The 16584-nt window shown below is 36.2% G+C and overlaps 1 protein-coding gene across 7 annotated transcripts in view; it reads left to right on the forward strand.

Annotated features, from left to right (window-relative positions):
- The first annotated feature begins 16 nt into the window (after positions 1 to 16).
- Positions 17 to 16584, forward strand: part of USP16 (ubiquitin specific peptidase 16) — a 19677-nt gene continuing 3109 nt past the window's right edge. For 3 of the 7 annotated variants that reach the window (XM_005420524.3, XM_031056606.1, XM_031056611.1), the window contains exons 1-14: positions 17 to 122; positions 2486 to 2584; positions 4131 to 4312; positions 4947 to 5050; positions 7350 to 7453; positions 9155 to 9333; positions 10304 to 10396; positions 11241 to 11371; positions 11738 to 11825; positions 12317 to 12395; positions 13257 to 13348; positions 14076 to 14132; positions 14980 to 15147; positions 15728 to 16397. In XM_005420524.3, coding sequence (XP_005420581.1) covers positions 2524 to 2584; positions 4131 to 4312; positions 4947 to 5050; positions 7350 to 7453; positions 9155 to 9333; positions 10304 to 10396; positions 11241 to 11371; positions 11738 to 11825; positions 12317 to 12395; positions 13257 to 13348; positions 14076 to 14132; positions 14980 to 15147; positions 15728 to 16397 — 2008 coding nt within the window. In that variant the 5' untranslated portion in view covers positions 17 to 122; positions 2486 to 2523. The other 4 variants (XM_031056607.1, XM_031056610.1, XM_031056609.1 and 1 more) reach the window with 4 other exon arrangements.

The raw sequence follows: 16584 nt of genomic DNA on the forward strand, positions 1-16584 counted from the left end.
CTGCTGCCCGCCGGACGGGAAGTGCCGGCTGGCGACAGGGTCCGGCCTGCTGCCCGCCGCAACCTGAGGGTTCCCTAGGCGAAGCTCTCAGGGCTTTTTTCCAGGGTGTCAGTTAAAGGCAGGTGCGCGTTTGGTCGTTTACAAACCGTTCTGTCTTATTTAAAACGATATAAAATGCTTCAGTCGTTTAGGCTGTGCATTCATCGTGTTATGTTTGCCCAATTATCTCTTCATAAAAAAACAAAACAATATTTAAGATAGCAGCAATTTTGATTGAATAATTTAGAGAATATATATTGACAATATAATTTGATTAAAATAAGGGATAATTTGGTTCAGATAATAGCGCATAAGCAAAAGATAACCGCGGGGTACGGAGTGCAGGGCTCTTGGACCCCGGCCACCTCACGTACGAGCTTGCCAAGGGACGATTCACCCCTTATATATAATGTAAGCCAAAAGTAACATTCTACTATACTTTAGCATCAAAGCAATAAATCTCATATAATTAGCATTTTCCTGGGACCCAACCAGATTTTCCCTTCTTTTTGTTAATTATGGTAACTGTTATCTCTTGCTATTTCCTCCTATCCTGAACATCTGCAGGGAAGAAGGGTAGTAGAGCCCCTCCTCTCGCTTTTCTTATTGGCATTTCAACTTTTTAACTGTTTTTTTATTTCCAAATATTGATTACTGTATCTATATTTATTACTGTTTCAATTTTATAAGCACGAATCATACCTATTTACCACAATCGTGAGGACTTTGCCGTGGTGCAAAGCCTGTCGGACAAGTCTGCCCAGGCACAGCTTGGGTTAAATTAACAGCCCCACCCGTTGATGCTGTCCTGCATTCCTGGCAGGAGCAAGGACAATTTGGAAAGGATTTTATTAATTAAAATTGTTTACACAAGATCAAGTGTTGTAGCTTTTTGCAGAAAAATGTGCTGTAGAAGAAGGTTGTTGGGTGAACAGTTACTTCTTTTTCTGAACAAGGTGAATGCTAAGTTGCAAAAATTGGCAATTCTGCTCTCGATGAAGTGGCTGCCGAGCAGCCATCATTAATTGGGTCATCTGCCCTAAGAGTATGCTCATGCAAACATGCTCGTGTTTGTAAATGGCTTTTCATACAAAACGTCCTCTGTATCATGCATAAGCTCTCCCCAGCTTAATTTTTCTCTTTGATTCTCTTGGTCTGACTTAATTATTTTGGCTGTGACAGCTCCAAGCAGACAGTTGTGCTCTGGGGCTGATGTGCTGCCATGTACCAGCATAGAAATTAATTTGGAAAGGTGGACTGATACAGATTTAGTGCTGGTTGTGTTTATGTGAAGGGTGGACAGCAGGGTTAAGCTAGTCTGCGAAGATTGCAGAGACTTGATTTTGAACCCTTTTAGCTTCTTTGTTTCCATTGTACAACGTGAGTTTAAGTTTACCTGAGATTTTTGGATGATCTTTTGTCAGGTAAGGTACAGGTGCTATAGACTTGTGGAGACCCTGGGGGGCATTCCCTGGTTTAGGGAGTCGCAAGAAACTTACCTCAAAAAGCTGGTAAGACCCCATTGGCTTGTTCCCCTGTTCCTATGTCCCCGATCCCTCCCTATTCCCTGATTGGCCCTTACCTTTGTACTGCCCCGAGACCAGGCTCACGCCCAGGCCCCTCGGAGACTGATAAGCTTTGACCCTCCGTGTGTGTGCCTGTGACCTGAACATCTTACTGGGCGATTAATGATATATCTGTGGATATTATGCAAAGGCCCTCTTTGCTTCTTTACCTGGGACTTTACTAGCAGCAATGCAGGCTGCCACACAGACTAGAAACTAAACATGTTCTATCACATGTGCAGTAGCCACCTATCTGAAGCCAAGCACCTGGGTTAGGACTCTGAAGTGGTAGATCACTCTTGTCGAGAAGGGTCCACAGGTATAGTGGATAACAGACCTGTCTGAATTGTTTGCTTGATATGTGGGGAAGGTGATGATAAATCTTCCCCTGCGAAGAAATTGAAAAATTAGAATTTTCATGGTCTGTGTATCTTCAGATATGTCAAGAGTATTTTACTTGTGTCAGATTTCATCAAAGACACAGGAAATTTGCAATAATCAAAATAAAAAGGTTGCAAATTCTTCAAGATTGAATTGGGACAAAACCAATTCTTTTTCGTAAAATTCCCATGGTGTTATTTTAAGTCCTTAAGGTTTATAGGATTTTTGATAACGAAGTTTCCAGTCTTGTTATTTTGTGCAATGCTTTTGATTTAACATTTTAAATCATTTGGGTTTTGTAATTCACACTGTGGTCTTGTCTATACAACAGTTACAATTATTTCATGTTAAACTATAATTAATATTTTTTTGTTTTGAAAATGTCAAATTAAAACAAGTTAATTCACCTCAAGGGACAGCTTGGCCATAGAAATAACTTGTGTAGCAATGAACAAGGACAACTAAAACTACTTTCTAATCTTACTGTTTTTTCTTTTTAGGTCACTCTTCCTTTTAGGAACAATTACAGACAACAAATATGGGCAAGAAACGCATCAAAGGCAAAACTGCACAGTCTGATGAGTCTCCAGATATACTGAGTATGTTGCCTTGGAGAAGTTTGTGGACGTAATGCTTATTTTAACCTCAGAGAAGGCTTGAAAGCTGATTAACATTAGAAGGCCTTCACACTAGTCACTGGCTTTGAAGTCACATATACAAAATCTGGATTTTTAATTGAAACTCAAGTCTAGCAAGAAATATTGTTGTCATGACTTTTTTAAGCATGCTAGAAAATAATAATCCTGTCTTGAAAACTGAGATTAGTTTCTGGTTTTTTAGGAAACTCAAACACACAGTTCTGTACTGATACAGATTGTGTAAAATTACTCAGAATATAAAGGGTTTGTGGAGTCAGCTGCCAAGCTTAAGTTGCATTTTCCTAGTGAAAAGTTCGTTGCAGAAGATTCTTGCTTTAACAGTAAAAGCTGTGACTAAAATACTTTTTGTGAAGCAGTTTGCCTTTATTCTAGCAGCTAATTTGGCACTGACTCTGGATACTTCAGCTCTCATAGTGTATTTTGGTTAAACCCTCTTCTTTCTGTTCTTCTGTTCCAAATAGTTCCTAATCACAGATACTAAATTTTATTCTCCTAGCTCCACTGGATCTCACCTGTGAATTTTTTTTGGACTTGTTTACCTTGGTTGTTGTAGCTTTTTTTTACTTATGTTGTGTAGCATTCTCTTCTACTACCTTATCTAATCTTAGGTTACAGATTGTGTCTTTCTCATCTTTTTTGGGGAAGTGATTTGAACCAGATTAATTTAGTTGGGAGGGAGAGCACTTAAGAGTTTAAGGAGACTTGGTGGGATGGCCTGTTTAAGTCCACTGTGCTTTGGTTTCCTGATTGTCCTGGTCTTCTTGTGTTAGCTTCTGTCTCTAATGGATGCCTTTTTTATCTACTTTTGTGTGGTTTGGTTGTTTGGAGCTTGTTTCCTGGAGTCAGGGTCAATGTCTACTGTAACTGTTCCTCTTTTTCTCCTGCAAAGAGACCAGTTATCTTCTAGCTGCTGCTGGCATCTCAATTTTTTGCCTATGAATAGGTTACCTTACGATGACAAAGACCTCTAAAGCTACAAATGAAACTAAGACTAATCATGGTGAATAATTCCACTGTAAGAGTAGTTGCCGATATACAAAAATTTTGTAGATGAAGCTTATGTTTTTCAGGAAGGCTAAAAGAATGCTGAATATCTATGTTTGTGTCTTCTTGGCTAGCATTTGCACTTTGATAAAATCCTCTAATCTTTGACAGAAACAAAACTGGAGGTACAAAAATTGGCACCAATTTCAGCTTATGCCAATAGAAGTTTGCAATCTTGAGGCTGTAATCTTGCCTCAACAAAGATAGTTTAAGAGCTGTCACACTATCTGAGCAATAAGAACAGCTCAAAGTTTAGGATGCAGCAACAGTACACCCATATTGTCAGTGGTGGTAACAAAAGGTTTCTTTCTAATACTCTGATAAATTGTTCATGTTTCATTGGCTCTAGAAAGACTATCCTAGCTTCTGTATTACTGCCAGTGTGTTCAAAGCTTGCATTTTTTATGCTACCTACATCCTTCTTGTGCTTTTTAATTTGTAGAACCTGTGTGCAAGCATATTCGTAAAGGACTGGACCAAGGCCATGTGAGAAAGGCACTGCAGAATGTGGAAGGGCATGTTTGTCAGGACTGCAAGGCAGACAGTAAGACACAAGAGAAGGCTGAGGAGGAGGAGACTGATGAAGGCACTTCGATATGGTTATGCCTAAAATGTGGCCATAGGGTATCTCTTTTGTTGTTAATTTGTCTTAATCCCTTTCAGCGTCTCATAATGCAGCGGAACAAGAGAGTTTCTGTATAAACTCTTATATTCTCTTTTTTTATTGTAAAGATGGTGCTACCTAGATGACTTTATATACCGTAGAGTGTGATTTAAAAATGTCTGCTCTGAATGTCAAATGAAGTACTTGGAAGATAGCTCGAAGACATTTAGTAGGCTTAAGGCTAAAACACCATGTTGAGGACTGGTTTTCCTAGAAAGTTTGAATTATTTTGCAGAGAAAATAAAAATACTCCTAATCTATGGGGTTTTTTTGCAAGATCTTAATGCTCATGTTAGTTCATGAAACTTGTAACTCTGCATGCTGAAGAGGTTTTGGTTCTGTTTCGTTCTTTCAGGTGTTTAGACTGGAATTTGTTCATTAAATGTTCAGTCCCATAGCAGCTTTATTCTGCACCCCGTAATTTATCCATCTGCAGAGATAAATATTTTGAAATAGATATTTGTCTGTTGATCCCAATTAGTTGAACATAATTGAACAGTTTTGATTGTAATACTTTGTTTTCACTCTGAATTTATGTATGTTTCATTGGCAGCCAAATGGATTTTGTGACACTTGTGGTTATCAATATTGTAGGGCTGTGACAGAAATTCTCCTGACCAGCATGCTTTAAAGCATTATGAAACACCAAGATCAGATCCCCACTGTTTGGTTCTCAATTTGGACTACTGGAGTGTGTGGTGAGTTTGTCAGGCAGCACAAGACAGAGCTGGAGGGCAACAGAGGCTAGAATATAATTTGTCCTTTCTTTGTGAGTTCTGAGATTTCTCTCTAGGCATATATTCAAGTGTTTCCAAACATGTCATTTCTAGCAGTCTTTGCTGAGATTTGCAGAATAAATGTTATTTTCATGTAAAATTTATGATTTGGAAATCTTCATAATTAAGGTTGAACTTGACCAACTAGTAAATGTGTTTGACTTAATATTTTACTGTTTTTACTTGGTCAGAATACTGACACATGGACACAAATGTTGTTCAGTAGATCTAAATCTTAAGTTTTGAGCTTGGGAAGAAAGTTCTTTCTGATATGCCCTTAGTGACAGCATTACTTTTATCTCTTCTGTAAATACGATTTTTTAATACTACATATAGACAGGAAGCATAGCTAGAATTAAGAGATGCTACTGGATCAAGCAATACAAAATCCACGTCCCTGGTAGTTTTTTCTTCTCTCAAAAGTAATTATACACTTGTATATATGAGGAGAACCCTAATTTTCTAAACTGTACTATATAGAAATACTGTACTTGACATAAAGAGTTTTTGTTTTGCTTAGTAATGTGGTTTTGCAACTTAGTATCTGTCATTTTGTTCATTTTATATAACATTATTTACTTGATCATACTTAGTACTTACATTTAATGATCACTACTTTTAATGAATTCTAGAATGGAAATGGACATTGTCAGTAACATTATAACTAATGAACTAGTGAGCTTGTCTTTGTGAATTTAAATTAGTGTTAAAATTGTGGGTTTGAAGTGCCCTATTTTCCATGGTTTTTAATCAAAATACATGCAAGTAAGAGGACGTTGTGGAAGTAAGATGTTTTGGCTTCCTTCTAGAATTTCTTGGTACAAACTTGCCCAAGAAATGATTAAAAGATTGATATATTGGCTATGAATTAGTAGTAGATCAAACCCACTGTCAAGAACTGTATTTCAGAGTGGGCCTAGTACAGAAATTCGGATCAAAATTTTAACAAAAATTCTAATTCTAATAAAAATTCTTTCATTAATGATATGAATGCGTGACCAAGCCTCTCTGTGGTGTGCATGCACATGTGGTTCAAATTGGATATAAATAATAACTGTAAAGAGTTTAAAGACATGTGGAGAAGAAAGGGAGAGTTCTAGGTATTCACTAAGTTCTGCACTTTTGGGTTTACAGCTGCTGTTGCACTTATTTTCAGTGCTGGTCAAACAGCCATCACTAACAAAACCTTTTCCAATACCTTGATTCTTTCAAGATCGTCTACAATTTTTTTTTGACAGGTAGAAGGTTATGGTGTTAAAACACATCATGAAAGTAACTGTCCTTTATTATTCCAGGAGTGAGAATGTCTATTTTTATTATTAACCAGCTAGACAATAGACAAGCAATCAGGGATCCAAAAGCTGAGTCAATTTTTTAAATGAAATATGAGAAAATGTGATGACTATAGCTAATGCCAGGGAGGCTGGAGATTTGGGGAAACACTTCGCTGCAGACTTCTGCTTTTAATATCAGAAAATTGAGTCTGATTTATGGTAATCTGAAATCTGCCTAAGAACTGTAATTGGTGTTTTCCAAAATGCAGAAGTATCAGTACTTCTTTAAAGAGTTGATTGGGTGGAACTACAAAATTGGTACGTGTAAAACTCCTTCAGATGTTTGTGTCCTGTCACAGTTTTAGCCTTCTCAAGCCTTTATGACTGCAGCTTCTCTTACAATTTTCTCTAAAGCACATTACTGGCATAACCTGAGCTTCTTTGCTTATAAAGAGACAAATGGGGTTTGTATCAGCAGTAGAAGACCAAATACAAGTCTGCAGGTTTAAGGGTGGACACTTGAGTTATTTCTTATGTGATTTAAATACAATTAAGTATTTGCTTGGCTAGAATATTCAAAATATTTTTCCATGCCATAATATTCATAAGTCATTTTCTTTATCTTAGTTTCTTGATTTTGTCAAAGTTATCCAAGCTTTTCTTTTTCTTGCTGCAGGGTTTCTAAGCACATCTTTTAAAAGTCTAATTTATACTTGTAAATTGCAACTGCCAGTCACCAAAATAATTTACTAAAGATAATTTTTAAGTGTTTTATTTTTGTGACAAGTGGATTGAATTCTTCTCTAAGACTTATAAATCTTACACTAAACCTTGTAATTTTATAACTTTGTATAATGAATTGCATCAAAAAAGTAAATAGCTTAGGATTTTTAAATAATATTAAAAAAATAGGATTAATTGTTTTCTTTTGGGGGCGGCGGAGACAGGTGCTACATATGTGATAATGAAGTTCCATATAAAACTTCAACCCTTTTGGGCCAGACTGTGGATTTTGTTAGAAAACAAGTTGTTATTGACTCATCACATGCAGGTAAGTAATTATAGTATAGGTACAGTAAATCAGAAGGTCTCCAAAGTTTTGGAGACAGTATTATAAATCCAGAATTTACACTCCTTATGGTAGAGGGAAAAACTAATTTCTCCCCCTTTTTAATATTCTTTGTCACAATTCTGATAGCATAAGTGATGTCCTAGCCCATAGGCCTAACTAGATCAGGATTTTGCTCAGCATCCCCTAAACATTTACAGAGAAAACATACAAGAATAGGCAGAAAAAAGGACAGTTTTACTGTGACTTTTTCTAAAATGCGATGTTCAGTTTTTCTGCAAATAAGCATTTGACTTTCAGTACTTAGGGTGCTGTGTTTATTCATCAGTGTTGCTCAGTCTGTCTTGAGATCTAAAGAAAAATTGTCCTTGTTTAAGGATAATTTGATTTGATTTTTCTAAAGTCTTTTTGTGGGTATTTTTGAATGTATTAGGAATGACTAAGTCTCCAGCTGTTGCAGCACATATCCTAATGGAAGGAGTAATATACAGAGGTTTTATCACTGGATCTGTATGTTTAGTTTAGGTAGCTGCAGTGCTTTTAGAGCTCTAAAATATTATGTTCAGCCTGCAGTCTATCTGTAAAGTATTGTTTAAAAGAAAACAAACCCAGCAAAAACCCCACAGTTTCCGTAATGGCAAAACTAGTTTTGTATGAGGCATTTCCACTAGAAAAATTGGATGAATTTGCATATGAAAATAAGTGCTATAACAAATGACTGTAAGAAATTCCAACACTTGGGTGAAATCACAGGCCTTGTGGGAAGTGGAACACAGACATCCAGCAATGCCACGTGGCTGTCTCTGAATTCAATTTTTTCAGAAAGCAGCTGAGGTTTTCCCATAGGGAGCAGAGTTTTTTGAGTGGTCAGTCTTTCCCAGACACACAGTTGAACTTCATATGAGTTGACAAAATCTTCTTTTTGGGTTTGAACTGGGAAACCAATGAATACTTGAGTGCAGTTGTTGCCTGTTTCATGTGTTGTTGTTCATCTATCTGTTTCTTGTCCTAAGATTGTATTGTCTGTTTTTCTTATTTTTTCTGAACTTGTGTTACTTGATTTTACAGATAGTATTAGCTGTCAGCCCTATTTACCTAATAGAAACCTAATCAACAGCTGACGGCCAAACTGTAGAACTAGTGTGGATGTTATTTTTGAAAACTGCCTGGAACTCCCTTACAGCTTTATTAAACAGGCTGTTGAAATTTTCGGCAATACACCAAAATAATTTGGGGGAAAATATTTTTAACTTGTCTTGAAGACTATGAACCTTTCAGTATCATCTGTTTAGGTACATGAAATGAATATGAGAATGCCTCAACAGTGGGAACCATTTGGATGTTGTGGGAGAAAGCCCTCACATAGGTGATTTTGACAGGAACATTCAGAGGAATTTCAGAGTATGTTGGCATAAATGGCTTGTGTACCAAGAGATATTTAATTTGCTTGCTGATTTGAAATAGCATTTCAGGGGGTTCACAATTTGTTGTTTTGTTTGTTTTTTAACTTCTATTACCTAGGCAATTTAAGAACCTAAACCAGGAGTTTTGTATTTAAAAATGAAAGAATTAAATATCATGTATATAAGCTCTAAACATCATAGATTGCTGCCTGCTGTAATAGTCTTTCCTAGCCTATACCCTATAACTGTGTCAACATGTGATATGTTTTTATTATTTCAGTTGAAAAACAAGAGAACAAAGAAGTTGAAAATAAAAAAGTAGAAAAAGACAGCAAAAATAAACAAGGAAAAGAAGTTTCACTTAAAGAAGAAAATTCTTATTCAACTGCTAACGGAGAAGTCACTGTGAAAGGACTTAGTAACTTGGGGAATACATGTTTCTTTAATGCAGTGATGCAGGTACAGGACTTGCTGTTGTTTTTAGAAAAACTTGGAATGGAAAAAAAGCCCCAAAACAAAACAACAACAACCCTGCCTCCAGCATTTTACAGTGACACAATTAGAATGGGATTTTTAATCTGCCAATGATGGCTTCTTTCTAAACATAGTGTGTTGGCCCAGAGAAATACAAAGAAATAGAGCCACAGGTTCAGACTTGCTCTAAGGGTAAATACAATAAACTGTGCTGTCCTTGAGGGACAGCATTTTTCACTGAAATTAAATAAGCTTGCCAACTTCTAGTTATTTTTAAAAAATATGAAATATTTCACCCTTGTGACCTCTTAAACTATAAGAGAGTAGTACTCAAAAACCATGGGTGTTTATTGTAATAAAAATGTCTCTCTCAGCAAACGGAAATCAAAAGTAAATATTGGATGAAAAAAACAGGACGAGCAAGCTGCAGGCATTGCCATCTTGTGTGACTTGTTCAGCTCAGAAACGTAGAATAAACTTGTTCTTTCGTGTGTATTGAAACTGACATTATCTTGTGCTCTTTGGCTTTTGATACTGAAGCTTTACTCAAACAAAATTCCCACTGTACTTGCAGATTTTAGTAAACTGCTTTTGATTTACTTTTAACACTTTAAACCATGCAAATACATACATTGCATTTTATCCTTTGAATTTTTAGAAATAGACACTAGTAAATAGACTTCTTAAAAATCAGTTGTATAAGGAAAATACATTTAGGGTTTCTGCAATATAAAGTAATGCTTATAGAGGGCATTGGATGTCCTATTAGCTATACAGAATGTACCTTTAAATGTTAAAAACAGATGGGGATTCTAGAGTGGTAATTAACCACTTTAGTTCTGTGTTTGGGAAAATGCTGCTAAACTGGTTGCTACAAAGTCCATGAGTAACGAAGTTCAACTGCCCTTCCTGTTGTCCCTATTTTCCAATCTCTTTCTGTCTTTGTGTTCTATAGAATTTATCACAAACTCCAATCCTGAGGGAGCTGCTTAAAGAAGCTAAAATACCTGGCACAGCGATTAAAATTGAGTCACCTGAGCTATGCATGGTAATATGCTTTGACCTCTGTAGTGTTTGTCCTCACCTTCCAGTCTGTTAAGGAAACCAGCAATACTTACCTGTCAGTTTTAAAGCTGTTCCTATTGCCAGCTTCCTACTCACAGCCAGTAGACTCCAACTCCATCCCCAGCAGACTGCCCTTGGCTAGCTAACCCACTCTTTTATAACACCCATCCTCATTGGATGGGCAAGGCTGTTTCCACTCTTTGATAATTAGCACAGCTGTGATTCATCAGGGGCAGGGTTGCTTACAGGCCCTTCTCCTACATGTTCCAGCTAAATACTAACAAGATTAGGGTGTAAAATCAGCAGGAGCTTCACCACTGCTTTCTATAAAACTGCTTCTGAAGTCAGTGGAGGTATTTTGTTCAGAGTGTAAGAGCAGTGATTCAATACTCTGTCGTAGAAGGAGTGCTTGTATTATGATGATGTTATTTAAAGGATGAAAATGCGTAACTTTTGCTATAGTGCCACTTGTCTAAATGCAAAATAGGAAATTAGAGGATGTCTGTAGCACTAACTTAAATAGTACACCTATCATTATAGTTAGAGATTTGGATGACAGAAAATACACGACCTTTTTTAAGAAATTGGGTTTTTTCCTAGTAAAGGTAAGAAATCCAGACTTTGAACTAAGTGATAAATAAGTGAGTTGTGATATCGTTTCGTTATAAACCACACATCATTTTTGTCAGGTAACTGATTACCATTTTTGAATTTTGGGCATTCTATTTGACAATAACATTTTCAGGAACTGAAAAGAAAAAACTTACTGCAAAACAATCTGCCACTGAATTAAGGCAAAACAGCTCTGTTGCTTTTCTTTCAAACAGGAACCTCAGCTAATAAAACTAGATCAGCCAGGTCCTTTAACACTAGCCATGCATCAGTTTGTGACAGAAATGCAAGAGACAAAAAAAGGGGTAGTGACTCCTAAGGAACTTTTTGCTCAGGTTTGTAAAAAGTAAGTATCTGTACAATTGCATGTCATAGTGGGTATGAAAAAGTTTGTTGTTTAAGACTGTCAGTTTTTCCTCTTTTTTTTATCTCTAGCTCAGAACACAGGATACAAAATTTGTAGAATAATTTTTAATTATTGAAAGAAATCTTAATTTTTGAAAGAAGAGCAAAATAAAAACAAATAGCAGTAAAATGAAAGCTACTCAGTGACATACTGTGTAGCTGGCATCATATTTTTAGAAAATACTGTATGTAGACACTTGTTGCTTTTATATACTTACATTCTGGAGACTTTGTCCATGTATGTTTGCTGTGAATAATTTTTGCTTTATCTCTGAGTTCAGTTATGCTTTAAAATTTCATTTAACAGAGCAATACGATTCAAAGGTTATCAGCAGCAAGACAGTCATGAACTGCTTCGTTACTTACTTGATGGAATGAGAGCAGAAGAAATCCAGGTGAGTGCTAAAGTCATAGTTGTGCATACCTTTCTCTTCGTACTCTGGACCCAGACTCTTTCTTCTGCTGAAGGGAGAAAGAACATACTTCCTGAGATATGTCAGCTTCTGAAGTGTGGTTGTGCTGTCCATAGTACTCACTTGAACCATATTAGCAACGAGACCCCATGGAAAAAGTGGGTTTGGAGTATGTGTAGGCACCCTAAAGAATATCCTTATATTTTAATTTCTGAAACACACTTGCAGAAATTTCCTGGGTTTTATGTCAGTTTTAATTTGCAACTTCTCCGTTGATTTCTTTTCTTTTCTTTTTTTTTTTATATCTACAGGAACTATTGTGTGGTTCTACAGGTATTTGTGTTGTTTGTATTGATTCTCTTAGTTGGTGAGGATTATACTTTTTCCTCCATCTGAAACACATCATAAAATTAAGTAGCTAACTGAATTATTTTAGGAAATTTTACAGAGTATATTTGTTTTGAAAATTTCAGCAAATAAGCATTGGAATGCTAAAGGCGCTGAGTGACTCTAACAAACAAAATGAAGAAGAACTTAAAAAGAAAATTAAAGGTAAATTATCACAGCATCAGTAACTTGTAAAATCTCCTTTGTTGAAGTATACAAAGTAGTATTAATAGTATCAACTAAAACATACATGTTTATTTGTACAGCTTTATGACCTCCTGAGTATGAATTTATCTAGAATAAAAGGCTCAATAATTTTAGTCTATATTTAAATGTCTTGCTGACCTTTGTTGGCATTTCCTTCTTAACAGGATAAGAGAGAGTTGATTTTGTAGACATCGTACATTAAAATATGTTTGGGCAATGATTAATAATTCAAACATGTAAGAAATTAAAATACTAGTATGTGAATATAATTTATGCAGCTGCTAATAGTCCATTTTTACCTAACAGTAGTGTAGAAAAACTCCAAACAGTGAACAGAAGAATTTGTTAACTTTTCAACATGACTTAGGAGCTGATCTGACAATTTAAATTCAGACTGTGTTACTCTGAAATTACAACTTGAGGAAAATGGTCTTGTTTGTCTGACAAAAGTTGGTGCTCATTTTTTAAGTTCAGATAGTTGTTTCAGTCTTGAGAGAAAACAGGAATTCTTACTGAGATGCAGTACTTCTGAGAAAATAGGGAAATGCATTTGAGCAGAGAAAGTGGTAGAGGTATTTTTTAACCAAGCTGTGTTCTGGGAATGTATTTTCATCCCCATTCTTTTGATCTACAAAAGATTCTTAATTTAAGAATATGCTGTATTTGCTATCCTGAGGAAACCAGAACAGGCCAACATGTTCCATCACACATCTTGCATGTTATAGTCTCCTTTTTTATTCGGTATGTTGTAATGAGATTGGTTGCCAGTATATTGTGTATAATATTTTTAACTTTACTATATACTTTTTGAATTCTCAGAATATGAAAAGAAAAAGGGAATACAAAGTTTTGTAGATCGAATCTTTGGTGGAGAATTAACCAGCACAATTATGTGTGAGGAATGCAGAACTGTGAGTAAACTGCCTGCTCTGAATAACCTAGAGTGTCATGTCCTGTAATCTGCAGGAGAACCCCAAAGTGACTGTAGAAATAAGACTTGACTAGCTGCATGCTTTACAAAAAGGAGGATGATTTGGCTGGAATCTTTCTTCCATTGTGTTTTAAAGTTAATCTTGCAGTGCCTTTCAAAAGCCTTCCAGAAAAAGAGGTCAGAAACAGCAAGCTGCCTCTGCCAGAATTCTCTCCTAGATTCCCAGTGAACACTTTCCAGTGGTACAGATCGTAGAGCAAATTAATTGTTATGGGGCCCTTTCCTTTTTCATTCAGGGGATTACATTTTCCCCTTTACCACAATGAAAAATCCGTGGGAGTGCCAGGAGGACAGTTAAGAAGATGCTATTGGGATAATATATCCTGAGAATGAAGTAATTGAGTGTATTAGCAAATGGGCTAGTTGAATATCATGATGGATTACAGCTATGAGTCTCTTAGGACCTAAGGTGCAGTCTCACTAGATAACTGAAATTCATAAAAGTATTTCCTGCTCATTTCTGTGGTAATGTGACTGCTGGATTTTTGGTCATTGGAAGCTATTTGTGGAGGTAAATGAGCCGTGTTTTACAGTTGAGTGCACAAGTAAAAGCGGGCCTTGAATGCACATGTGCAAATACACCTATTGACAGCAAGCCAGCTGTTTCCAAACAAAATTAAATTGTTCTCTTGATTATTCATTTAAAGGTGTCCTTGGTCCATGAGTCTTTCCTTGATTTGTCACTTCCTGTACTAGATGTTCAGGTAAGAAACAGTCATAGGTACTTTTCAGCTTTTATTTTTTTTTATTCATGTGAAAACACTTATTATACAGTCGTTAGGAAGAGTATTTCAGCTTCTTTCTAGAAGTCTCTTTTGCAAGTCAAAATTGCCCAGAAAGACAGAGAATAAGATTTTTAATGAGAGTAATTCCTGTAACTTGTGGCTTATAAATTGTCTCTGGAAAATCACACAGATTGTTTGAGTTCCTTGGGGGTTTGTTTTCACATTTTTCATCCATTTTCCTGCACCGAGTTCAAGAACACCTCTCCTAATATTCAGGTTATGGAATAAAGATAAGAAGTGTTGATAGGATAGTATGTGAATACTTATTTGATTAATCTTCAGACACTCAAAGTACTTGATTTGCTTTATGTTTTGTATTGATAATCTCTATGTGTAATATTTCAGATTTTTTGTGTAGCACTGTTTACTCATAAACATTGGAATAGAATCCCCAGAGCCAAAGGGGTCATGACTTCGGCCACAAACAAGTTTCCTTTTAGCAGAAGCAAACAAATTCTGTGGCAGACAGTTCAACAGAAAATGTCTCTGCTTGTGTAAAGCATTACTCTTCAATGTATTTAATGAGATCTGTTAGAGGCAAAGGTGATGTTGCCCCTTTACAGGTTTAGATTTTGGCCCTCAATAGCCTTACTTTTCATACTGTTTCATTCTGTTTCATATGGACTCTCTGAAGTGAGACACTCCTTCCATTAACATCAGGGTGTGAGTGAGTTGTACGTTACATCATTAAAATGTTAACTTAAGTTCAAAACTCAGATAACATCTCTATTTCTGTGATTGTTCTGTGGCTTTTTGGGTTTTGTAGAAAGGGAAAATTACAAAGAGAGAAAATGTTAAAAAAAACAAAGAAAAAGAATCTGAAGATGAAGAGGATAAAATCGATGACCATTACCTTAAGCAGAAATATGAGCCCCGTGGTACAAGTAAGCACCTTCAGAAAAAAATGAAGAAACAGGCCAAAAAAAAAGCCAAGGTTGGTTTGGATAGGTATTTCACTTTGTGCTTGCTGTTTCTGTTCAAGAAATTATTTTTTGTTTCCTTAGTTTACATGAAAGAAAAGATAGATTAGAACTTCTCATCTTTTCAAAATGTACAACTAAAAGGCCAATTATACCCATGTCTTTGGTGTTAAGATGTTCTGTTGAGCATTGCTGGGTAGGAATAATATAATAATATCCAGTAGAATTTGTTGCCTATCTGAAGAAGCCTTAATTTGTATCATACTTTTTTCCAGTCATTGATTGCAAGAATATTCACAAAACTTCAGAATACAGACACAAGAAAGATCAGGAAGATAGCAAAGGCATCATTAGCTGTCTTTTGATGATACTGTATAACAGGGAGCAGTAGGAACTATGTCTGAGTGAGGATAAATTCAGTATTGGTGGAACTGATTACCTCTGATCATTAAATCATAGATTATTCTTCCCCCTCCTGCCTTGTGCATCTATGGCATGCAACAAAGATTACAAAGAAGTATTAAGAAATGCTAAATGTAATTTATACTTACTTTGTTTTTTGTACTCTTGTTTATTATGTATTCAAATGAGCAGAGCCAACGCCGGCAGGAAAAACTTCAAGGAAAGGTGCTTCACTTGACAGATCTCTGCACAACTGAACAGCCAGAGATAGATGTCAAGTACAACCAAGAATCAGATACTGAAATGAGCTCCGAAACTCTTGATAAGAAGCAAGAGGAGGAATCATCACATGATTGCAAAGATTACTGCTTAACTCAGAAAGACTTGAGTATACAGGGGAATAGTACAGAAATTCAGAGCAGGCATGAAAATGGAGGAAAGCCAGAACAAGAGTGGGAAGAAAACAAGTCACTCATGGATCTCTCTATGGACGGCTTAGATTCTCCTATGAAGTTTGTCAATGGCCTTGACAACCTGTCTTTGAAAGAGGAGGATGATGACAATGAAGATGAGGAAAAGCTTGTTACGGACTTCTCAAAACTCCACTTGGGTGCCAGTGACACGAGTGACACAAATACCTTGGATGGCCTTCAGCCTGTTCCTAACAAGACGTGCGAAGTATCTACAGATGACCCCGAAATGGCATTTTGTACTCTGGCGAACAGGGAAGAGCTAAACCCTGAGGAAGATTCAGTCCATCATTGTTTGTATCAATTTACCCGTAATGAAACACTTACCGAGACCAATAAACTACTGTGTGATGTGTGTACACAAAGGCATTGTGGACCAAAGAACAACATAAGTATGACAGACTTTTTTAAAAGAAAACTTTAAACATATCCCTGTCTGCTTCTTCAGTGGGTAAAGGGTGGGGGGATTATCCCTTGTATAACTTTGTCTACTTTCATTCATTGTATTAAAGGGGAATGCTCAGCTTCTCAGGTCTTATAATAGATGACATTGTAACAGTTTAAATAGTAAAAATAAAT

Source organism: Geospiza fortis, unplaced genomic scaffold, assembly GCF_000277835.1.
Source record: "Geospiza fortis unplaced genomic scaffold, GeoFor_1.0 scaffold1, whole genome shotgun sequence".
NCBI lineage: Eukaryota > Metazoa > Chordata > Aves > Passeriformes > Thraupidae > Geospiza > Geospiza fortis.